Source organism: Pseudophryne corroboree, chromosome 2, assembly GCF_028390025.1.
Source record: "Pseudophryne corroboree isolate aPseCor3 chromosome 2, aPseCor3.hap2, whole genome shotgun sequence".
NCBI classification, from domain to species: domain Eukaryota; kingdom Metazoa; phylum Chordata; class Amphibia; order Anura; family Myobatrachidae; genus Pseudophryne; species Pseudophryne corroboree.
The window spans coordinates 24,223,574-24,249,367 of NC_086445.1; the positions used below are offsets into that span (position 1 = coordinate 24,223,574).

General features: G+C 46.7%; 1 protein-coding gene across 1 annotated transcript in view; it reads right to left on the minus strand.

The window, feature by feature from the left end:
* SLCO2B1 (solute carrier organic anion transporter family member 2B1) overlaps positions 1-25,794 on the minus strand; it is a 149,541-nt gene that overhangs the window by 37,003 nt on the left and 86,744 nt on the right. The window contains exons 8-10 of the mRNA XM_063950909.1: positions 17,018-17,123; positions 10,893-11,057; positions 7,898-8,096 (exon numbers count right to left, since the gene is read on the minus strand). Of these exons, the coding sequence (XP_063806979.1) occupies positions 7,898-8,096; positions 10,893-11,057; positions 17,018-17,123 (470 nt within the window). The remainder of the gene's footprint in view (positions 1-7,897; positions 8,097-10,892; positions 11,058-17,017; positions 17,124-25,794) is intronic.

Sequence of the window (25,794 nt, forward strand, 5' to 3'; positions counted from 1 at the left end):
GTGTACTCCGAAAGAGTGTTTAGTGCCGCCGCTCACCTTGTCAGCAATCGGCGTACGAGGTTACATCCAGAAAATGTGGAGAAGATGATGTTCATTAAAATGAATTATAATCAATTCCTCCGTGGAGACATTCACCAGCAGCAATTGCCTCCACAAAGTACACAGGGTGCTGAGATGGTGGATTCCAGTGGGGACGAATTGATAATCTGTGAGGAGGGGGATGTACACGGTGATATATCGGAGGATGATGATGAGGTGGACATCTTGCCTCTGTAGAGCCAGTTTGTGCAAGGAGAGATTAATTGCTTCTTTTTTGGGGGGGGTCCAAACCAACCCGTCATATCAGTCACAGTCGTGTGGCAGACCCTGTCACTGAAATGATGGGTTGGTTAAAGTGTGCATGTCCTGTTTATACAACATAAGGGTGGGTGGGAGGGCCCAAGGACAATTCCATCTTGCACCTCTTTTTTCTTTTCTTTTTCTTTGCGTCATGTGCTGTTTGGGGAGGGTTTTTTGGAAGGGCCATCCTGCGTGACACTGCAGTGCCACTCCTAGATGGGCCCGGTGTTTGTGTCGGCCACTAGGGTCGCTTATCTTACTCACACAGTCAGCTACCTCATTGCGCCTCTTTTTTTCTTTGCGTCATGTGCTGTTTGGGGAGGGTTTTTTGGAAGGGACATCCTGCGTGACACTGCAGTGCCACTCCTAGATGGGCCCGGTGTTTGTGTCGGCCACTAGGGTCGCTTATCTTACTCACACAGTCAGCTACCTCATTGCGCCTCTTTTTTTCTTTGCGTCATGTGCTGTTTGGGGAGGGTTTTTTGGAAGGGACATCCTGCGTGACACTGCAGTGCCACTCCTAGATGGGCCCGGTGTTTGTGTCGGCCACTAGGGTCGCTTATCTTACTCACACAGTCAGCTACCTCATTGCGCCTCTTTTTTTCTTTGCGTCATGTGCTGTTTGGGGAGGGTTTTTTGGAAGGGACATCCTGCGTGACACTGCAGTGCCACTCCTAGATGGGCCCGGTGTTTGTGTCGGCCACTAGGGTCGCTTATCTTACTCACACAGTCAGCTACCTCATTGCGCCTCTTTTTTTCTTTGCGTCATGTGCTGTTTGGGGAGGGTTTTTTGGAAGGGACATCCTGCGTGACACTGCAGTGCCACTCCTAGATGGGCCCGGTGTTTGTGTCGGCCACTAGGGTCGCTTATCTTACTCACACAGTCAGCTACCTCATTGCGCCTCTTTTTTTCTTTGCGTCATGTGCTGTTTGGGGAGGGTTTTTTGGAAGGGACATCCTGCGTGACACTGCAGTGCCACTCCTAGATGGGCCCGGTGTTTGTGTCGGCCACTAGGGTCGCTTATCTTACTCACACAGTCAGCTACCTCATTGCGCCTCTTTTTTTCTTTGCGTCATGTGCTGTTTGGGGAGGGTTTTTTGGAAGGGACATCCTGCGTGACACTGCAGTGCCACTCCTAGATGGGCCCGGTGTTTGTGTCGGCCACTAGGGTCGCTTATCTTACTCACACAGCTACCTCATTGCGCCTCTTTTTTTCTTTGCGTCATGTGCTGTTTGGGGAGGGTTTTTTGGAAGGGCCATCCTGCGTGACACTGCAGTGCCACTCCTAGATGGGCACGGTGTTTGTGTCGGCCACTAGGGTCGCTTATCTTACTCACACAGCTACCTCATTGCGCCTCTTTTTTTCTTTGCGTCATGTGCTGTTTGGGGAGGGTTTTTTGGAAGGGCCATCCTGCGTGACACTGCAGTGCCACTCCTAGATGAGCACGGTGTTTGTGTCGGCCACTAGGGTCGCTTAGCTTAGTCATCCAGCGACCTAGGTGCAAATTTTAGGACTAAAAATAATATTGTGAGGTGTGAGGTATTCAGAATAGACTGAAAATGAGTGGAAATTATGGTTTTTGAGGTTAATAATACTTTGGGATCAAAATGACCCCCAAATTCTATGATTTAAGCTGTTTTTAGGGTTTTTTGAAAAAAAACACCCGAATCCAAAACACACCCGAATCCGACAAAAAAAATTTGGTGAGGTTTTGCCAAAACGCGGTCGAACCCAAAACACGGCCGCGGAACCGAACCCAAAACCAAAACACAAAACCCGAAAAATTTCAGGCGCTCATCTCTACTTCTTAGTGTCTAACCATAACCCTCCTTCTTATTGTCTAACCCTGACCCTCCCACTAGTGTCTAACCCTAACACTCCTTCTTAGTGTCTAACCCTAACACTAGTGCCTAACCCTAACCCTCCATCTTAGTGTCTAACCACAACCCTTCTTCTTAGTGTCTAACCCTAACCCTCCCACTAGTGTCTAACCATAACCCTCCTTCTTAGTGTCTAACCCTAACCCTCCTTCTTAGTGTCTAACCACAACCCTCCTTCTTAGTGTCTAACCCTAACCCTCCTTCTTAGTGTCTAACCATAACCCTCCTTCATAGTGTCTAACCATAACCCTCCCACTAGTGTCTAACCCCAACCCTCCTTCATAGAGTCTAGCCCTAACCCTCCTTCTTAGGGTCTAACCCCAACCCTCCATCTTAGTGCCTAACCCTAACCCTCCCACTAGTGTCTAACCCTAACCCTCCTTCTTAGTGTCTAACCCTAACCCTCCTTCTCAGTGTCTAGACCTAACCCTCCTTCTTAGTGTCTAACCCCAACCCTCCATTTTAGTGTCTAACCCTATCCCTCCTTCTTAGCGTCTAACCCTAACCCTCCTTCTTAGTGTCTAACCCCAACCCTCCATCTTAGTGCCTAACCCTAAGCCTCCCACTAGTGCCTAACGCTAACCCTCCATCTTATTGTCTAACCCTAACCCTCCTTCTTAGTGTCTAACCCTAACCCTCCTTCTTATTGTCTAACCCTAACCTTCCTTCTTAGTGCCTAACCCTAGCCCTCCTTCTTAGTGTCTAACCATAACCCTCCTTCTTAGTGTCTAACCCTAACCCTCCTTCTTAGTGTCTAACCCTCCTTCTTAGTGTCTAACCATAACCCTCCTTCTTAGTGTCTAACCCTAACCCTCCTTCTTAGTGTCTAACCCTCCTTCTTAGTGTCTAACCATAACCCTCCTTCTTAGTGTCTAACCATAACCCTCCTTCTTAGTGTCTAACCCTCCTTCTTAGTGTCTATCCCTAACCCTCCCACTAGTGTCTAACCCTAACCCTCCTTCTTAGTGTCTAACCCTAACCCTCCATCTTAGTGCCTAACCCTCCTTCTTAGTGTCTAGCCCTAACCCTCCTTCTTATTGTCTAACCCCAACCCTCCATCTTAGTGCCTATCCCTCATTCTTAGTGTCTAACCCTAACCCTCCTTCTTAGTGTCTAGCCCTATCCCTCCTTCTTAGTGTCTAACCCTAACCCTCCTTCTTAGTGTCTAACCCTCCTTCTTAGTATCTAGCCCTAACCCTCCTTCTTATTGTCTAACCCCAACCCTCCATCTTAGTGCCTATCCCTCATTCTTAGTGTCTAACCCTAACCCTCCTTCTTAGTGCCTAACCCTAACCCTCCTTCTTAGTGTCTAACCATAACCCTCCTTCTTAGTGTCTAACCCTAACCCTCCCACTAGTGTCTAACCCTGACCCTCCTTCTTAGTGTCTATACATAACCCTCCTTCTTAGTGTCTAACCCTAACCCTCCTTCTTAGTGTCTAACCATAACCCTCCTTCTTAGTGTCTAACCATAACCCTCCTTCTTAGTGTCTAACCCTAACCCTCCCACTAGTGTCTAACCCTGACCCTCCTTCTTAGTGTCTATACATAACCCTCCTTCTTAGTGTCTAACCCAAACCCTCCTTCTTAGTGTCTAACCATAACCCTCCTTCTTAGTGTCTAACCATAACCCTCCTTCTTAGTTTCTAACCCTGACCCTTCCACTAGTGTCTAGCCCTAACCCTCCTTCTTAGTGTCTAACCCTAACTCTCCTTCTTAGTGTCTAACCCTAACACTCCTTCTTAGTGTCTAACCATAACCCTCCTTCTTAGTGTCTAACCCTAACCCTCCCACTAGTGCCTAACCCTAACCCTCCTTCTTGGTGCCTAACCCTAACCCTCCTTCTTAGTGTCTAACCCTCCTTCTTAGTGTCTAGACCTAACCCTCCTTCTTAGTGTCTAACCCCAATCCTCCATCTTAGTGCCTAACCCTCCTTCTTAGTGTCTAACCCTATCCCTCCTTCTTAGTGTCTAAACCCAACCCTCTATCTTAGTGCCTAACCCTAAGCCTCCCACTAGTGCCTAACGCTAACCCTCCATCTTATTGTCTAACCCTAACCCTCCTTCTTATTGTCTAACCCTAACCCTCCTTCTTAGTGCCTAACCCTAGCCCTCCTTCTTAGTGTCTAACCCTAACCCTCCTTCTTAGTGTCTAACCCTCCTTCTTAGTGTCTAACCATAACCCTCCTTCTTAGTGTCTAACCATAACCCTCCTTCTTAGTGTCTAACCCTCCTTCTTAGTGTCTATCCCTAACCCTCCCACTAGTGTCTAACCCTAACCCTCCTTCTTAGTGTCTAACCCTAACCCTCCATCTTAGTGCCTAACCCTAACCCTCCTTCTTAGTGTCTATCCCCAACCCTCCTTCGAAGTGCCTAACCCTAACCCTCCTTATTAGTGTCTAGCCCTAACCCTCCTTCTTAGTGTCTAACCCTAACTCTCCTTCTTAGTGTCTAACCCTAACACTCCTTCTTAGTGTCTAACCATAACCCTCCTTCTTATTGTCTAACCCTAACCCTCCCACTAGTGCCTAACCCTAACCCTCCTTCTTGGTGCCTAACCCTAACCCTCCTTCTTAGTGTCTAACCCTCCTTCTTAGTGTCTAGACCTAACCCTCCTTCTTAGTGTCTAACCCCAATCCTCCATCTTAGTGCCTAACCCTCCTTCTTAGTGTCTAACCCTATCCCTCCTTCTTAGTGTCTAACCCTAACCCTCCTTCTTAGTGTCTAACCCCAACCCTCTATCTTAGTGCCTAACCCTAAGACTCCCACTAGTGCCTAACCCTAACCCTCCTTCTTAGTGTCTAACCCTAACCCTCCTTCTTATTGTCTAACCCTAACCCTCCTTCTTAGTGCCTAACCCTAGCCCTCCTTCTTAGTGTCTAACCCGAACCCTTCTTCTTAGTGTCTAACCCTCCTTCTTAGTGTCTAACCATAACCCTCCTTCTTAGTGTCTAACCATAACCCTCCTTCTTAGTGTCTAACCCTCCTTCTTAGTGTCTATCCCTAACCCTCCCACTAGTGTCTAACCCTAACCCTCCTTCTTAGTGTCTAACCCTAACCCTCCATCTTAGTGCCTAACCCTAACCCTCCTTCTTAGTGTCTAACCCTCCTTCTTAGTGTCTAGCCCTAACCCTCCTTCTTATTGTCTAACCCCAACCCTCCATCTTAGTGCCTATCCCTCATTCTTAGTGTCTAACCCTAACCCTCCTTCTTAGTGTCTAGCCCTATCCCTCCTTCTTAGTGTCTAACCCTAACCCTTCTTCTTAGTGTCTAACGCCAACCCTCCATCTTAGTGCCTAACCCTAACCCTCCTTCTTAGTGTCTAACCCTAACCCTCCATCTTAGTGTCTAACACGAACCCTCCTTCTTAGTGTCTAACCCTCCTTCTTAGTGTTTACCACTAACCCTCATTCTTAGTGTCTAGCCCTATCCCTCCATCTTAGTGCCTAACCCTAAGCCTCCCACTAGTGCCTAACTCTAACCCTCCTTCTTAGTGTCTAACCCTCCTTCTTAGTGTTTAACCCTAACCCTCCCACTAGTGTCTAACCCTCCTTCTTAGTGTCTAACCCTAACCGTCCTTTTTAGTGCCTAACCCTAACCCCCCAATAGTACCTAACCCTAACCCTCCATCTTAGTGTGTAACCATAACCCTCCTTCTTTGTGCCTAACCATAACACTCCCACTAGTGCCTAACCCTCCATCTTAGTGTCTAACCCTAACTCTCCTTCTTAGTAGCTAACCTTAACCCTCCTTTTTAGTCTCATCGGCATAGCGAGCGATGTTGGAATTCCGGCGCCAGTCTTCCGGCCAATGTTGGGTTTACAGCGTCAGTTTTCCAACTACCGGCATCCCAATCGCTGGTCTTCTAACTGGATCCCGTCTTTTCTTACTATCACCAAATTTGCCTGTCTCGGTACACCACATCCGGTGCAACTTGGCAGTGGCTCTTCCTCTTCCCAAGTTCCGTTGCGCTTCCTTTGAGACTTTGGGCCTAATTCATGTTTGTATGCAATGGCAGATGTTCATGTAATGGAGCGATTATCATCAGACTGCGAATGTGCCGCGATCGCAGTGCACGCAGGACAAGGTGCCTTGGTGATTGCACTCGCAGAGAGGATTTCGTTGCTGAGTGATAGACAGGAAGGGACTGTTTGGGGAATTTTAACGGGGAGTGACGGCAAAAACACAGACGTGTCATGGAGAGTTTTTGGGCGTGCATTTGCCACTAGCTGCGAAGATGTATGCAGATAAACATGGCGCCAGCGTAGCTACTGCCGCGGCCAGTCTGCGTAGCTTTAAGGCAACCCTTAACTTCGCCGTTCCTCGTGTTTGCTATGGGCTGTGAATGTGTGCGCAGTTTGCATGGCCCCTTCAAGCGTCTCTTCTCATTTCTGGGCGACAACTTTAATCGCTAACATTAACAGTTCTGTCACCTAGATAATCGCAGTTGCGAATGCACTAGCGGACAAACATGAATGAGGTCCTTAGAAACATGCTGACTGGGTGATATAATGTATAATAATACTACGCATTCCAAATGTCAGCAGTTTGCAGAACAGCCACAAATGACAGATCTGCACATACTGTATATGACAGAGACATACCGAGGCATTCGCTATCCATAAGCAGGAGAGCCACCAGGGGGGGACTGCGGGGACTGCAGTCCCGGGCCTTTATAAAGAGGGGGTCCACCCCTGGTTCTCACCACCAATACCTGGAGAGCTGCACAGGCAGCACAACAACAGCGGGCCGATGCACAACAAGCCTTCCCTGTGCATCAGCTCTGTGAATCGTTTTGCAGGTCCGCAATGCTCCCCCTATATGTAACGTCATGATGTGTGACATCACATAGGGGTGGAGCGGTGTGGCAGAACCTTTTTTTTTCTGCTGGGGGGGGGGCTGTTTATTTTGCCAGTCCCGGGCCCCGCAATTTCTGATAGCAGTCCTGTACATTAGTGTATTTCAGGTGAGGAGCTTGGACCGGCTTCGGTATGCCACAAGATGTAACTACTGACAAAACTGACGTGAGAAAATGTCAACATGCTTAGCATGTAAATATTGACACGTCGACAATCATCATTTCTACACAGCTGAAATGTCGACATGAGAGAGTGTCAACAAATTGCACATGGGGGTCTGTCGTGTCTAAGATGGTCCCGATGGCAGCGGTGTCTTCAGCAGCAGATTCCAGGTTCCGGGGTCACGTGAGGTGGAGTTCCCGGCGGAGTCATCTGATGTGCCAGCGTTCCGGTGAATATACTGCAGTTCCCCTATCCCTCATCGCTCCCCCTTGTGCCTAAACCTAATACTTCTCCTAGTGCCTGACCCTAACCTTCCTGTCCTGCACCCTAACCGTATTATCATCATTCTGAGATTGTCAGCATTTCCCAGGCTACATATGAACTTTCCAGGACAGTTCCTGTGTCTCAATGCACTGAAATCTGCATATAATTAGGGTTCAGATTTATCAAGCCTTGGAGAGTGATACATTGCACGGTGATAAACTGCCAACCAATCAGCTCCTGTCATTTTTCAAAAACAAACCTGTAACATGGCAGTTACGAGCTGATTGGCTGGTGCTTTGTCACTTATTATTCTTCATGTGTCAGCTTATATTCCTATATAATGCTGTGGTGACAATAATACCTTTATAGCAGACTATCTGGAGTCTCTCTTACCTCAAGTGCTGGTCAGAATTCGGGCTGGCGAACTTCTGCGTTGAGCATCCCAGGAAGATCAGAGGAATACTAAACAGGATGCAGCAGAACACCGCACACACACACATCGCTCCGCACTGCTTCGGGGACAAACGGAACCTCTTCATTATAAGTCCACCAATGACTATACCGATCATAGCTCCAGGGATGTTCACAGCCCCTGAGGAGGACAAGGTGGCGTCACACAACGTAACTGCGCGGCCACATCTGTTCTCATACAGTAACGATCACAGCGATACCAGGAGCGAACACAGGTGGTCATTCCGAGGTGATCGCTAGCTGCATTTGGTCGCTGTTCAGCAATGAGGCTAAAAAGACGGCACTTCTGCGCATGCGTATGCGGCTCAATGCGCACGCGCGACGTACTATTACAACGATCGATGTAGTTTCACACAGGGTCTAGCGATGCATTTCAGTCGCACTGGCTGCCGCAGAGTAATTGACAGGAAGGGGGCGTTTCTGGGTGGCAACTGACCGCTTTCAGAGAGTGTTCGGAAAAACGCAGGCGTGTTTGTGACGTCAAATCCGGAACTGAATGGTCTGCGCTGAGTAAGTTTTGAGCTGCTCTAAAACTGCACAAAATTATTTTTGTAGCCATTCTGCGATGAAAAGCGTAAACACTTCTGCTAAGCTAAAATACACTCCCAGTGGGCGGCGGCATAGCGTTTGCATAGCGTTTGCATGGCAGCGAAACTCTGCTAGCAAGCGACCAACTTGGAATGACCCCCAGAGAACAGGTGAAGAATCCATTTACAATATATTCCATTGCTGTGCTGTTTCATTCAATACATATATATGCACTTACTATTATTAATATTAATAAGATCGCATTGGCTGCTACCACACGCGCAGGACGGGACCTGTGCACTGCAGCCGCCGCTGGGATTAATGCGGTCACATCGATTAGCAAAGCAACCTGTAAAACCCCCACAGTATATACTTATACACACTTTATGTACCCCTAATTTAAGTACAGTAAAATAGCACTTGCCATCATTTTTTAACTTTTTAAGAAAAATGCCTCTAACAGCCGTTTGACACTATTTAATTACCCCAAATACTTTTATTATGACACTTCCATACTGTTATCCTATACTAGTTTGGCTTTTTTGGGGGGTACAAGCAGATTTCCCCATTTTCACCTACACTTAGGGGGTCATTCCGAGTTGATCGCTTGCTAGCAATTTTTAGCAGCCGTGCAAACACTATGCCGCTGCCCTCTGGGAGTGTATTATGGATTAGCAGAAGTGCGAACGAAAGGATCGCAGAACAGCTACAAAAAAAAATTGTGCAGTTTCTGAGTAGCTTCAGACCTACTCAGCGCTTGCGATCACTTCAGACCATTCAATTCCGGATTCAACGTCACAAACACGCCCTGCGTTCGCCCAGCCACGCCTGTGCTTTTCCTGGAACGCCTGCGTTTTTTCGAGCACTACCTGAAAACGGTCAGTTGACACCCAGAAACGCCCACTGCATGTCAATCACTCTGCGGCGGCCATTGCGGCTGAAGAGCTTCGCTAGACCTTGTGTGAAAATACATCGGGCGTTGTGAAAGTACGTCGTGCGTGCGCACTGCGCCGCATACGCATAAGTGCCGGGTTTTTACTTAATCGCAGCGCAGCGAACATTTTCAGCTAGCAATCAACTCGGAATGACCCCCTTAGTTTTCACTTGTTTTGCTGGCAAGAATTATTGCGCAAATCCCGTTTTCGTACATTTGGACAGTTCAAAAAATGGGAGCGCACATTTTCGGCGGACATGCATAAATAGTATACTTGTGACAAATTACCCAGTTTTTGTAGACAATCCAATTCCCCCCTATATTCTTGCAAAATTCTGATGGTTCACAATCATCGTAGCTAAATTCAGCACCCCTGCCATTGGCATCATTCACATTTATTTTACAAAGTTGAGTTTGCCTTCCTAATTGTTTATTATGACTGTGTTACATAGCGACACCATTATTTGATATAGAAGTAAATCGAGTTTGTGGTCGTGATTCACGTCTAATCGTTTGCCTTAATTTATTTTAAATTGAATTAAAGTAAATTGAAGACAAAGCTACTTTGTATTCCTGATTGCAGGCGGCTCGCTAATCGCTCGCCTGGAAAAATAACGCAGGCAGCGCTCCCATAACCACAGAGAGTGTTAATAAGATAAATAAATGTAATCAATAGGAGTCAGAGAGCTTGCAATTAAATTTAATAATTGTTAGAAACAAAATAACAATAACTAAGAAATAGTCATTACACCAATAAAAAAACAGTAATGGGTTAATCTGCAGGTCGCTGAACGCTAAATAAAAATGGGAATTGCTGTATGTAGAAATTCTTAATTAGACGAATGTCTTTAGGGGCCAAAAGTATATGGTATAAGTATATGGCCTTTAAAGATAAAGTTACCAGCTTGGCGTAGTTCAAGGTGGCCAAAGTGTTGATTCAGTATGTCTGTATTGAAACAGTCTCAGAAGTAGACCAGTGGTTCCCAAACTCGGTCCTCAGGACCCCCAACACTTCCCATTTTCCAGTTCACCTCACAGAACCACAAGTGAAATAATTAGCTCCGCCTGTGGATCTTCTAAAATGTGTCAGTGAGTAATGAATACACCTGTGCACCTGCTGGGTGACCTGGAAAACATGAACAGTTGAAGGTCCTTGAGGACCGAGTTTGGGAACCCCTGTAATAGCACAGAGGGTGGCAATATATCCAAGCCGTCCTACTGTACGCCATCCGCAGCAAAATAGCATAAGCGTGTGTGGTAAGCCCTGACCAACGCGTTTCGCCACAACTGCCATGGAACTTTTCCAACAGATTGTTTGTAATGAATGACTTATTGGCATTTCTCTAAACTTTCCACCACTTTATTGGGACTTTTTTATGAGCAAACAAAATCTCTAGATAACAGAAACCTTCATAATAGTTGACCTAAATCCAAAGCAAAGTACTGCATACTCACCTATCATCAGGTTGGCCAAGGAAGCAGTGATGGAGAACTGTCTCTCCAGAAATTTGGCCATGAACGTAGCCAGACCGCATACCTTGGCAGACATGTTTGCTTGCGCCAAGACGATCAAAATATACACCGGATTTTTAAGCGTTCTCAATAATACCTTTGGAAAAACTGAGATGGAAGATAAGAGAAAATAACAAAACGAATTGTGAATCCAGACACATACTTTATTTGATAGACAGACAGACAAACAGACAGACAGACAGACAGACAGATAATGTTAAAGAGATAAAGTAGAGATAAATAGAGCACCAACCTATCAGCTCTCAACTGCCATGTTACAGGCTGTATTTGAAAAATGACAGGAGCTGATTGGCTGGAACTTTCTCTTTCTCTTCTTTCTCTCTCTACATCTGAGACTTCCAAATTATATCCTTATGTGTCTGCCTGTTACTGTGTATTCTATTTGGGAAAGGTATGTAGAAAGTCAGTGATGTCATAATCATGGACGGAGAATGTTTATTTGGGACTAGCTGCTCCACCCGTTCTCTGCACAGGAGTTTCGGATTTTTATGGTTGTACATATAAATGAGTGTTAGAAATTTGGTACATCTATAGAGATGTAAATTTAAGATGTCATAATGTAAATAAATATTAGTCCATGGTTCTTGGCGTTACCCGAGGAGCACCCGTAGCAGATACGGTAAAAAGTGACAGGACCATTTTTGCAGTTTATTAAATTCTACACACTGGAGGTGCAATCCTAATTTTGATCCGATTGTGCGTTTGGGCGTTATCGTTCATGCAACACAAGCCACGCATCAGTAATGATGTCATTATGTCACCCCCCTGTTCATCCCCTTAGGGGAGGTTTATTAAAATTCTAATTACGTTGTTTTCCTATTTCCCACCTGAAGAATACCTGTGCTACATTTCATCTTCCTAACATACTGGGAAGTAAGAGAATTAGTGATGAGTCAGTGAGTGAGTGAGTCAGTCAGTGAGTGACTCAGCACATCCGACAGCGAGGGTCATTGCCGACCCGTGGGGCCGCGCACCGCTCGTCACTGGCGGCATACACACTTGCCAAGAAAATGAGCGCCGTCGCTCAGGAAGGGGGGAAATGAGCGCCGTCGCTCAGGAAGGGGGGAAATGAGCGCCGTCGCTCAGGAAGGGGGAAAATGAGCGCCGTCACTCAGGAAGGGGGAAAATGAGCGAAGTCGCTCAGGAAGGGGGAAAATGAGTGCTGTCGCTCAGGAAGGGGGAAAATGAGCGCTGTCGCTCAGGAAGGAGGAAAATGTGCAACGTCGCTCAGGAACGGTGAAAATAAGCGCCGTCACTCAGGAAGGGGGGAAATGAGCGCCGTCGCTCAGGAAGGGGGGAAATGAGCGCCGTCGCTCAGAAAGGGGGAAAATGAGCGAAGTCGCTCAGGAAGGGGGAAAATGAGCAACGTCGCTCAGGAAGGGGGAGAAATGAGTGACGTCACTCAGGAAGGGGGGAAATGAGCGCCGTCGTTCAGGAAGGGGGAAAATGAGCACCGTCGCTCAGAAAGGGGGAAAATGAGCGCCATCGCTCAGCAAGGGGGGGAAATGAGTGCCGTCGCTCAGGAAGGGGGAGAATGAGTGCCGTCCCTCAGGAAGGGGGAAAATGAGTGCCGTCCCTCAGGAAGGGGGAAAATGAGCGACGTCACTCAGGAAGGGGGAAAATGAGCAACGTCGCTCAGGAAAGGGGAAAATGAGCGTTGTCGCTCAGGAAGGGTGAAAATGAGCGACGTCGCTCAGGAAGGGGGGAAATGAGCGCCGTCGCTCAGGAAGGGGGGAAATGATCGACGTCGCTTAGGAAGGGGGAAAATGAGCAACGTCGCTCAGGAAGAGTGAGAATGAGCGACGTCGCTCAGGAAAGGGGGAAATGAGCGCCGTCGCTCAGGAAGGGGAAAAATGAGCACCGTCGCTCAGGAAGGGGGAAAATGAGCACCGTCGCTCAGAAAGGGGGAAAACAGGAAGGGGAAAATGTGCAACGTCGCTCAGGAAGGGTGAAAATGAGCGCCGTCGCTCAGGAAGGGTGAAAATGAGCGCCGTCACTCAGGAAGTGGTGAAATGAGCGCTGTCGCTCAGGAATGGGGGAAATGAGCACTGTCGCTCAGGAATGGGGGAAATGAGCAATGTCGCTCAGGAAGGGGGAAAATGAGCGACGTCGCTCATTAAGGGTGAAAATGAGCACTGTCGCTCAGGAAGGGGGAAAATGAGCGCCGTCGCTCAGGAAGGGGGGAAAATTAGTGCCGTCGCTCAGGAAGGGGGAAAATGAGTGCCGTCACTCAGGAAGGGTGAAAATGAGCGACGTCACTCAGGAAGGGGGAAAATGAGCGACGTCACTCAGGAAGGAGGAAAATGAACGACGTCACTCAGGAAGGGGGAAAATGAGCGACGTCACTCAGGAAGGGGGAAAATGAGCGACGTCACTCAGGAAGGGGGAAAATGAGCGACGTCACTCAGGAAGGGGGAAAATGAGTGCCGTTGCTCATTTTCTCTGCAAGTGTGTATGCACCTTATATCATACCGAACCCAACTAACTAACTAACTAACTGAATGAATGAATGAATGAATAAATAAATAAATAATGTACTGATGAGGGCATTGAATGTTTTATAGTGTGTTGCTTTAAATCATGGTCTAAGCTTAACAAATGATCATGGAATGCGCCCCTATCACCTGCTTATGGCGCAGGCAGCCATTGTGTGGGGACAACCAATATTTAAGCTCCCCCCCCACTACTTGGATTAGGATCTAGTGATGTCGTTGGGTCATTGCAGGGTCAAATATCCCTGAGGCACCAATTCCTAGTGAATGATTGACAAAGTGGCTATTTTAAGTTTATGTAAATGACAGGGACAATTTAAAGGTGTTTTATAGCGTTCTTCTCTGCCAAGAAAAACAGGGATTTTCCTATTTTTATTTTTGCTTAGTCTTTGGCAAGCGTGAACCATAACCCCCAGCAGAGCTTATACTGATGGAATTGCTGGCATGGTGCCTGGAAATTCAGTTCCATCCCCCGCATCATGTTCATCAGTAAATGTTTCCCTATTTTTGTTATATGAAAATACTTATCGATATATTATTATCTAATCCCTCAAACTGCAGCTTTGTGTCTCCGTTTATTCATCTATATTAGATGATGTGCAAAACTATTTGCAATAAAAAAATAAAAGAAATGAAATCAGACACAAAGGGCAGATCTGTAGTAACAGCCTAGAAGTGACTAATGAGACTGAAATGAGAAATGACTACATAGGGGCTCCCCAGACTCTTATTAATTCAGGGGTGTAAGTTACATCCTCAAAGTGACTAATGAAATTGAACTTGGAAATTGCTTGGTGCCGTTCCCCCGTCTCAGGGGTGTAATGCTAACTACTCCCTGTCTGGGCCCCGCTCTGCTATTCTGTACAATGCAGGCTGTACCTCTACCGCCATGTTCAGGGGCGCGGGCACCATTGTCATCACCAGTACCTCTGGGATGGCTACAGTTTCAGCCGTGCTACAGTAGATGCAATATCTCCTCCTTCTTGGGGTGGACAATTATTTATATTTTTATAACTTTGCAAATAATTAGTTATGACCTGGCGTCCCAATAATATCATGGCGTAATTCCTTTTGGACATCTAGTCGTAACGTTTAATGCTATGACTCAGGGAGTGGAGACGGCTGGTGAGGTCGCTGTGCCAATGAGTGTGAGTCACAGTGCGAGTGAGTCATGCATGATTTATATCAAAAAGTGGATTTAGCCTATATCTGTGCTGTAAACATTCACGTGAAGTATGGGGGTCATTCCGAGTTGATCGCTCGCTGCCGATTTTCGCAACGCAGCGACCAGTTAAAAGAACGTCAAAACTGCGCATGCGTATGCACCGCAATGCGCACGCGCGTCGTACGGGTACAAACAGCATTGTTGCTGTGCAATGCTTCTAGCGACGAATCCATTCGCACAGTCGATCGCAAGGAGATTGACAGGAAGAGGGCGTTTATGGGTGTCAACTGGCCGTTTTATGGGAGTGGTAGGGAAAACGCAGGCATGTCCAGGTGTTTGCAGGGCGGGTGTCTGACGTCAGTTTCGGTCCCAGACAGGCTGAAGTGATCGAGCGGCTGAGTAAGTTCTGGGCTACTCAGAAACTACAAAAAAAACTTTTCGTCCCGTTCGGCTGCACATGCGTTCGCACAATGGCAAAGCGAAAATACACCTCCCCGTGGGCGGCGACTATGCGTTTGCATGGCGGCAAAAAGTAGCTAGTGAGCGATCAACTCGGAATGAGGGCCTATGGCCCTCATTCCGAGTTGTTCACTCGCTAGCTGCTTTTAGCAGCATTGCACACGCTAGGCCGCCGCCCTCTGGGAGTGTATCTAATCTTAGCAGAATAGCGAACGAAAGATTAGCAGAACTGCTAATAAATAATTCTTTGCAGTTTCTGAGTAGCTCCAGACCTACTCACATATTGCGATCAGCTCAGTCCGTTTAGTTCCTAGTTTGACGTCACAAACACGCCCTGCGTTCGGCCAGCCACTCCCCCGTTTCTCCAGACACTCACGAGTTTTTACTTGACACGCCTGCGTTTTTTACCACACTCCCTGAAAATGCTCAGTTACCCCCAAAAACGCCCCTTTCCTGTCAATTACTCACCGATCAGCACAGTGACTAAAAAGCGTTGCTCAGACCTGTGTAAAATTGCTTCGCTTGATGTTAAAATACTTAGCGCATGCGCGCTGCGTACCATGCGCATTTTCCACCTAATCACTGCGTTTTGAAAAACGGCAACGAGTGAACAACTCGGAATGACCCCGATGTGCGAAGGTCTTTATGCACATATTAGAAATGGATATGGTCTAGGGGGGTCATTCAGATCTGATCACTGCTGTGCGTTATCGCAACAGCGGGCGATCAGATCCGAACTGCGCATGCGTATGCATCTCACTGCGATGGCGCGTTGCCACGGCTGCAACGGGCATCGGCGCCCTGCACCAGGATGGTGCGAAGGGTCCATTGGCACGGGCGTTTGCAAGGAGATTGACAGGAAGCGGGCGTTTGTGGGTGGCAACTGACTGTTTTCAGGGAGTGTCCGGAAAAATGCAGATGGGCTCAGGCGTTTTCACGGAGGGTGTCTGACTTCAGCTTCGGCCCCGATCAGCAGGATTCCATTGTACAGGGGGAGTAAGTCCTGGGCTGCGCAGAGACTGCACAAGCAGCTCAGCTACACATGCGATCGCACACTTGCACAGCTAAAACACACTCCCCCTGTAGGTGGCGACTATCTGATCACAGGACTGCAAAAACCGCTGCCCAGCGATCAAATCTGAATTAGGCCCAAGGTACCGATACAGGATTCCGACATGGAGCAAAATGCTGGCGTTGGGTCCCCGAACTCCAGAATCCTGAACGAACAACTGCTGGGACTCCACACTGGTAAGCTCTGGGTGTGGGGGGGGGGGGGGGGGGGGAGGGGTGTCTTAGGTTCAGCATGGGGGCGGAGGCACTGGAATATTTATAATGGCTGCAGTGTGTGTGGTGCACACAGGCCCCTGAGTCTAGGGGAAGCCCACACCGCACACACTGCACCTCATCCCTCAGGGGGCCACACACCTGCGCATGCGCAGTAGACTAAATCGCTGGGAAAATGGCCACCGCACCATTTTCCTGGAGATCGGTGCATGCGCTGTAGAGTCTGAGCCCCCTAGTGCTCAGACTCTACAGCGCTGCCAGCAGAGAGGACGGGGCCTGAATGGAGGAGACTGCCTCCTCCTCTCTTAAAGCGTAGAGGGTTAGGGATAGGCCGAGTGCAGGGGGGAGGTGGGAGTGTATCGGGTTAGGTTTAGGCTGCTATAAGGGAGGGTTAGGTTTAGGCACCATCGGGGGTGTTTAGGGTTAGGCTGCGGCGGAGGAAGGGTTAGTTTTAGTTTTAGGAGGGTGGCCACATAGTTTGGCTGTTTGCTATAATAACCAACTCTTCCCTTTTCTCCGCCCTTTGGAACTTCCCAATGTTTTTCTGTTCAGTTTCCGTTCCAACGCACTGCGGAGCCCAGTAAACGCCTTCATGGGTCCCTAGTACTGTATATCATGAATTATTTGCCGTTGCAGAGGTGCTTTACCTTTGACAAATTTTACCAATGAGACGGATTCATTTGGATCAGACGTGTTTGAAAACACTTCCATCAGGTCGCCTTTATTCTCATCTGCGTCCTCAGCGGCTTCCAGCTGGAAAATAAATAAAGGAACACGTGCTATTAAATCCTAGGAGAGCGGAGAGGCCTCGGATGTTTCCTTTCAAATATAGGGCGAAGTTAATGAAAAATGGGAGAATGTCAAAGTTATTCCGCATGACTGCGCGCCGTGCGCCGGGAACTAAACGTTATATTGTATCAATGTCATTAATTCTTACATACGATTACAAGAACGGTGCTGGCTGGATTCTTGGTGTTATCCAAATGCAAAATAAAAGAAAAGAGGAGCCGCGTTGTGATTCCTTTATTAAGTTATCATCTTATTAACTGCCAGAGAATGACTGCAATTAACAGAGAAAAAATTAACTTGGCCCCCAAGTCCCACTGGTACAGATTTACATACCTTTCACACCAAATTTCCCGGGTCCGACCCGGGGTAAACCCCACCCACACAGCGGCTCCCACCCAGGAATAACCCGGGTCAGCCCCGTTTACACAGCACATAACTGTTCTGTCGGCTCTTGGAGATGACATCATCTCTTGGAGATGACATCATCTCCAAGCCTCCGGGAAATCAGCTCTTCCTATACTTCAAACGGGATCTGGGTCAGATGACCCGGGTCACCCGATCTCATTGCACCTTTACCCTGGTACTTTCCAGGTCCAATCCTGCTGGCTACCCAGGTTGGATTCCCAGGTCACTGGACCTGGGTTCTTTTTTTGGGGACCCTTCCACACCGAGCCACGGCCCATGTTAAGCCGGCAAGAACGCGGGTTATTGCGGAGGAGTGAAAGGGGTATTGCTTGCACATCTCTCTGGACTGAATGCTCTGTCCTGAGTTGCGGTGACTGATCTCATGCTCCCCAAATTCTAACATATATTTGTAAGGTTCATGGATGAAAATGTGTCCTAGAGGAGAGGTTCCTCAGCATTTCCTGGTGTCTATGTAATAAGGGGGACATGTACTAAGCAGTGATAAAAGAAGAAGTGAGCCAGTGGAGAAGTTGCCCATGGCAACCAGTCAGCATTGACGTAACATTTATAATTTGCATACTATAAAAGTATACAGAGCAGCTGATTGGTTGCCATGGGCAACTTCTGCACTTCTCACTTTTATCACTGCTTAGTAAATGTCCCCCTAAGCCTTGGACGGAGATAAAGTGAATGTAAATAAAGTAGCAGCCAATCAGCTCCTAACTGTCATTTTTCAAACCCAGTCTGTGACATGACAGTTAGGAGCTGATTGGCTGGTACTTTATCTATCACCACTTTATCTCCATCCAAAGCTTAGTAAATAGCTTAATAAACTGGTACAAATGTTGCAAATACAATTTAAGCTCAGTGGCCTTTAATTAACCAGATCTTCTTCTAAGTCACTGTTAGCAAAACATAAACAAAATAACAATGAAGTTAACAACAAACAAAATGATAAATGGTTTGTTAAAGTGACAGTACGCTAATATGTGCTGTGTCGTTAGAGTGTCTCATACAGTAACTCCCAGGACTTCTTGCATTCTGTGCCAGGTGCAATGTACTACACAGGACTGGCGGTAGATACAATGTACATACTGTACTGTTCCCGCATGTAATATTGTAGTTGCAGATATTTACCCAATAATAACAATATAATTGAATTTGAAGATTCCCCTTCACAGGATACTAAACTGGATTATAAAATCTGCTGTTATTATTAAAATAAAGGAAGTGGGAAATGTGTCTATTCCTCTTCCATCCAGGCAACACGCAACACAACCACATTGTGTAATCGTTACACGTGTTTCCACTGGCGTTAAAGGGCATTGCAGACGTAAACATCATATTATACACATTCCAGCATTATAAGTCTGATCTTTGCTCCTACAGTATATATAACACACAAGTGATGTAAATACAGAAACAAAGAAACACTGAATTTCACAACAAAAGAGAACCACATGTCCCACAGCGTCAGGCTTGTTCAGTTTTGTTCCTAAACACCCCAGACCTCATTTGATTGTCACTGACACTGTCTATTTATTATTAAACCAGCTGCAGTACCCAACCGCGCTCGGCTGGAAGCCGGTGGTAACGGAAGTCGGTCACCTAGGGTTTTTGGTAATATATAGGGTGGGGTAGAGGGTGTTGGAAAAATGTTTTATACGTGTAAAGCTATTGGTTGCACGTATTTTACCAATTCTTCTTTCATTCTGCCTATTTATACAAGAGCGCGCAATTCGCGAAGAGAGGTGAGCCGCATTTTTTTCAGATGTCTATGTAAGGGTAGGTGAGAACGTCTCTGCTGCAGAGCATCTGTGTGTCGCGGAGAAGCATGTCTCTCTTGGGGGAATATTTACTAAAAGTCGATTTGATCAATTTTTTGTCGATGTTGGGTCGATTTTTTATCAATTTTGTGTTCCGGGGTCTAAATTCCACATTTACTAACAGATGATTTTTTTAAAAAAAATTTCAAACGATGTCAAAAATCTTCTGTTGGTAAATGTGTGATTTACACCCTTAAACACAAAATCGACCAAACATCGACTAAACATAGACTTTTAGTAAATATACCCCTTGGTCTTCTAAGAGCCAATGTTCGCTCTCCAGGCTACCCTCATTACTTCTCGCAGTGCGCATTCTTTTACCCGCAGCCCTGTCACCACCAGCTGATGATTTTCTCCTAGGCATTGTGAAATCTCAACAGTGGTTCCCAAAGCTGTGACCTACATTTATAGATGTCAGTCCAAAGAAGTACTAATTATCGACACTTACCTACATATAAGTCTATCCCGGTACACAGCACACTTGTGCCGCAATGTTCTGATTGGTCCCTATTGAGGCACACACGCCTACTGAGAGCAGTGCAGGGGACCCCTCTCCGTATAGCCCTGCCCACAGCTCCCTGGTGACCGATCGGGATGATACTTAGCCTAGAGTGTGATAAGAAGGCCATAGGCTTCTACTGGGGTTAGCCATCAGGTTCAAGCTCCGGAAAGTGATGCATTCTGGAGCTTGGTGCATCCATAAAAAGCACCTAAACTTCCATTTTTGGAGGTTTGACCGGAAAGAAAAGCTTTCATGCGTCCCACCCAAGGTCTTCATGAATCCACACAGGTGGGCACTGAATGGATGAGTGTATGGAAAGAGTAAGGAAGAGGGCACTGGGGGGATTGATGTCCCAACTGGGGCATCAATTGTGCTCGTAGAAGTGACGGTGATGCAGCTGATGTAATCCATAGGACTGAGGGAAGGCTCAGCCAAACCTCCTCACTTCACCACATTTACAGAGGACGACTGATGCCTACTGGCAGACCCATGTGTCTCACACGTCTTCTTCACGCGTTTAGGGAAAGTTACGCCACAGAACGGGGGAGATCTTTAGGCCTTTACAGAAAATGATTATGGGCAGGAGAGGGCAGGAAGGCAAACCTAGCTCTTTCATATTGATGGAGCACTGACGAGAAGGACATATGTGTGGAGTTTGCAAGTTCTCACCGGGTTTGCGTGGACTTCTTCTAGGTGCCCTGGTTTCCTCTCACAATCAAAAAAAAACAACATACTCATAGGTTACTCAGTGTCTGACAAAAACCCATGTGTGTGTGTGTACATATGATAGGGAATACAGGGGTACATTTACGAAGCAGTGATTAGAGCGGAGAAGTGAGCCAGTGGAGAAGTTGCCCATGGCAACCAATCAGCACTGAAGTAACATCTATAATTTGCATACTATAAAATGATACAGAGCTGCTGATTGGTTGATGGAGACATTTCTCCACTGGCTCACTTCTCTGCACTTATCACTGCTTAGTAAATGTTCCCCATAGAGTGTAAGCATCACTGCAGTAGGGGCTGATGTGGCTGATACATTCTCTGTAATGTGTGTGTGTACATGTTATAGGTAACACTGAGGTATATGTGTGCGCTATATAAATAACTGATACTGAATAAGCACCCAGCGTCATCAGCGCGACAGAGGCCGCTGGGTCAGCAATACTTAGCTGCTCTGGATTTAGCAAAACAGACAAACCACAATTTCTCCAGTATTTGTTTTCCTGTGTCCTAATCACATGTCCTATACTGTGATGCAATGTGCCAGACACAGCACACACACATATATATATATATATATATATATATATATATATATACACACACATATAATATATACATACACTACAGAGACCCAAACTCACACAGCACTCACATGAGACCAGTCTGCACAGATTTCCTCTAGTACCTGGATCTCATGTTCCCTGTCAGCGGAATCTATCTGCGCTACAGCGGCGTTGTAACAAGTAATGCTATCTCCCCAGCTGTGTATGCAGCCGTCACACTTCAGAGGCCAGCACAACAAGGCTATCTCCAGCTGCTGGCTATATAAGAGTCACATCTACTAAAAAGAACATTACCGTATACATTATAAAGAAAATGTTTTCACTTAGATAACGTTTCAGTTTAACCGTACCGCATTTTATCATATCCGTAATAGCATCTTCAGCTCCAGTATGTCACCTACCTCTCAGGAAATCAGAGACACTGTATAGTCACTATGGGGGGGCCTATTCATTAAATGCAGAAAATATCATTTTAACAATGAGGAATCAGCGGTGACACTGTAGAATATATCGGCACTCATTCCGAGTCGTTCGCTCGCAAGGCGAATTTAGCAGAGTTGCTCACGCTAAGCCTACGCCTACTGGGAGTGAATCTTAGCTTCTTAAAATTGCGACCGATGTATTCGCAATATTGCGATTACAAACTACTTAGCAGTTTCAGAGTAGCTTCAGACTTACTCGGCATCTGCGATCAGTTCAGTGCTTGTCGTTCCTGGTTTGACGTCATAAACATACCCAGCGTTCGCCCAGACACTCCCCCGTTTCTCCGGCCACTCCTGCGTTTTTTCCGGAAACGGTAGCGTTTTTATCCACACGCCCCGAAAACGCCGTGTTTCCGCCCAGTAACACCCATTTCCTGTCAATCACACTACGTTCGCCAGAGCGAAGAAAAAGCCGTGAGTAAAAATACTATCTTCATTGTAAAATTACTTGGCGCAGTCGCAGTGCGAATATTGCGCATGCGTACTAAGCGGAATTTCACTGCGATGCGAAGAAAATTACCGAGCGAACGACTCGGAATGAGGGCCATCATGTAGAATATACTGCACACACAGAAGGTGATGTATAATGTAACAGGCTGCCGGCTGCATTTAATCCTCCCTCCAGGGGAATGTAGATCGCGGAGCTGACAGCGCAGATTTACATGCCGCTACCAGTTCTCCTGTACTTGACGCCTGACACGGATGATGGGGGTCATTCCGAGTTGATCGCTAGCTGCTTTCGTTCGCTGCGCAGCGATCAGGCAAAAAATCGGCACTGCGGCGCAATGCGCACGCACGTCGTACTATTACAACGAACTATGTAGTTTCACACAAGGTCTAGCGAAGCATTTCAGTCGCAGTGCTCGCCGCAGAGTGATTGACATGAAGTGGGCGTTTCTGGGTGTCAACTGACCGTTTTCAGGGAGTGGTCGGAAAAATGCAGGCGTGGCTGGGCGAACGCAGGGCGTGTTCGTGATGTCAAAACAGAAACTGAATGGTCTGAAGTGATCGCAAGCGCTGAGTAGGTCTGAAGCTACTTTGAAATAGAGATGAGCGGGTTCGGTTTCTTTGAATCCGAACCCGCACGAACTTCACTTTTTTTTTCACGGGTCCGAGCGACTCGGATCTTCCCGCCTTGCTCGGTTAACCCGAGCGCGCCCGAACGTCATCATGACGCTGTCGGATTCTCGCGAGGCTCGGATTCTATCGCGAGACTCGGATTCTATATAAGGAGCCGCGCGTCGCCGCCATTTTCACACGTGCATTGAGATTCATAGGGAGAGGACGTGGCTGGCGTCCTCTCCATTTAGATTAGATTTAGAAGAGAGAGAGAGAGAGAGATTGCTGTGATACTGTAGATTAGAAGAGAGTGCAGAGTGCAGACAGAGTTTAGTGACTGACGACCACAGTGACCAGTGACCACCAGAGACAGTGCAGTTGTTTGTTTTATTTAATATATCCGTTCTCTGCCTGAAAAAAACGATACACAGTCACACAGTGACTCAGTCTGTGTGCACTGCTCAGCCCAGTGTGCTGCACATCAATGTATTGTATATAAAGCTTATAATTGTGGGGGAGACTGGGGAGCACTGCAGGTTGTTATAGCAGGAGCCAGGAGTACATGATAAATAATATTATATTAAAATTAAACAGTGCACACTTTTGCTGCAGGAGTGCCACTGCCAGTGTGACTAGTGGTGACCAGTGCCTGACCACCAGTATATTAGTAGTATTGTATACTATCTCTTTATCAACCAGTCTATATTAGCAGCAGACACAGTACAGTGCGGTAGTTCACGGCTGTGGCTACCTCTGTGTCGGCACTCGGCAGGCAGTCCGTCCATCCATAATTGTATTATATACCACCTAACCGTGGTTTTTTTTTTTCTTTCTTTATACCGTCGTCATAGTCATACTAGTTGTTACGAGTATACTACTATCTCTTTATCAACCAGTGTACAGTGCGGTAGTTCACGCCTGTGGCTACCTCTGTGTCGGAACTCGGCAGGCAGTCCGTCCATCCATAATTGTATTATAATATATACCACCTAACCGTGGTTTTTTTTTCGTTCTTTATACCGTCGTCATACTAGTTGTTACGAGTATACTACTATCTCTTTATCAACCAGTGTACAGTGCGGTAGTTCACGGCTGTGGCTACCTCTGTGTCGGAACTCGGCAGGCAGTCCGTCCATCCATAATTGTATTATAATATATACCACCTAACCGTGGTTTTTTTTTCGTTCTTTATACCGTCGTCATACTAGTTGTTACGAGTATACTACTATCTCTTTATCAACCAGTGTACAGTGCGGTAGTTCACGGCTGTGGCTACCTCTGTGTCGGCACTCGGCAGGCAGTCCGTCCAACCATAATTGTATTATATACCACCTAACCGTGGTTTTTTTTTTCATTCTTTATACCGTCGTCATACTAGTTGTTACGAGTATACTACTATCTCTTTATCAACCAGTGTACAGTGCGGTAGTTCACGGCTGTGGCTACCTCTGTGTCGGCACTCGGCAGGCAGTCCGTCCAACCATAATTGTATTATATACCACCTAACCGTGGTTTTTTTTTCATTCTTTATACCGTCGTCATACTAGTTGTTACGAGTATACTACTATCTCTTTATCAACCAGTGTACAGTGCGGTAGTTCACGGCTGTGGCTACCTCTGTGTCGGCACTCGGCAGCCCGTCCATAATTGTATATACCAGTGACCTAACCGTGGTTTTTTTTTCTTTCTTTATACATACATACTAGTTACGAGTATACTATCTCTTTATCAACCAGTCTATATATTAGCAGCAGACACAGTACAGTGCGGTAGTTCACGGCTGTGGCTACCTCTGTGTCGGCACTCGGCAGCCCGTCCATAATTGTATATACCACCTAACCGTGGTTTTTTTTTCTTTCTTTATACATACATACTAGTTACGAGTATACTATCTCTTTATCAACCAGTCTATATATTAGCAGCAGACACAGTACAGTGCGGTAGTTCACGGCTGTGGCTACCTCTGTGTCGGCACTCCGCAGCCCGTCCATAATTGTATATACCAGTGACCTAACCGTGGTTTTTTTTTCTTTCTTTATACATACATACTAGTTACGAGTATACTATCTCTTTATCAACCAGTCTATATATTAGCAGCAGACACAGTACAGTGCGGTAGTTCACGGCTGTGGCTACCTCTGTGTCGGCACTCGGCAGCCCGTCCATAATTGTATATACCAGTGACCTAACCGTGGTTTTTTTTTCTTTCTTTATACATACATACTAGTTACGAGTATACTATCTCTTTATCAACCAGTCTATATATTAGCAGCAGACACAGTACAGTGCGGTAGTTCACGGCTGTGGCTACCTCTGTGTCGGCACTCGGCAGCCCGTCCATAATTGTATATACCAGTGACCTAACCGTGGTTTTTTTTTCTTTCTTTATACATACATACTAGTTACGAGTATACTATCTCTTTATCAACCAGTCTATATATTAGCAGCAGACACAGTACAGTGCGGTAGTTCACGGCTGTGGCTACCTCTGTGTCGGCACTCGGCAGCCCGTCCATAATTGTATACTAGTATCCAATCCATCCATCTGCATTGTTTACCTGAGGTGCCTTTTAGTTGTGCCTATTAAAATATGGAGAACAAAAATGTTGAGGTTCCAAAATTAGGGAAAGATCAAGATCCACTTCCACCTCGTGCTGAAGCTGCTGCCACTAGTCATGGCCGAGACGATGAAATGCCAGCAACGTCGTCTGCCAAGGCCGATGCCCAATGGCATAGTACAGAGCATGTCAAAACCAAAACACCAAATATCAGTAAAAAAAGGACTCCAAAACCTAAAATAAAATTGTCTTAATCTTACTCACACAGTCAGCTACCTCATTGCGCCTCTTTTTTTCTTTGCGTCATGTGCTGTTTGGGGAGGGTTTTTTGGAAGGGACATCCTGCGTGACACTGCAGTGCCACTCCTAGATGGGCCCGGTGTTTGTGTCGGCCACTAGGGTCGCTAATCTTACTCACACAGCTACCTCATTGCGCCTCTTTTTTTCTTTGCGTCATGTGCTGTTTGGGGAGGGTTTTTTGGAAGGGACATCCTGCGTGACACTGCAGTGCCAC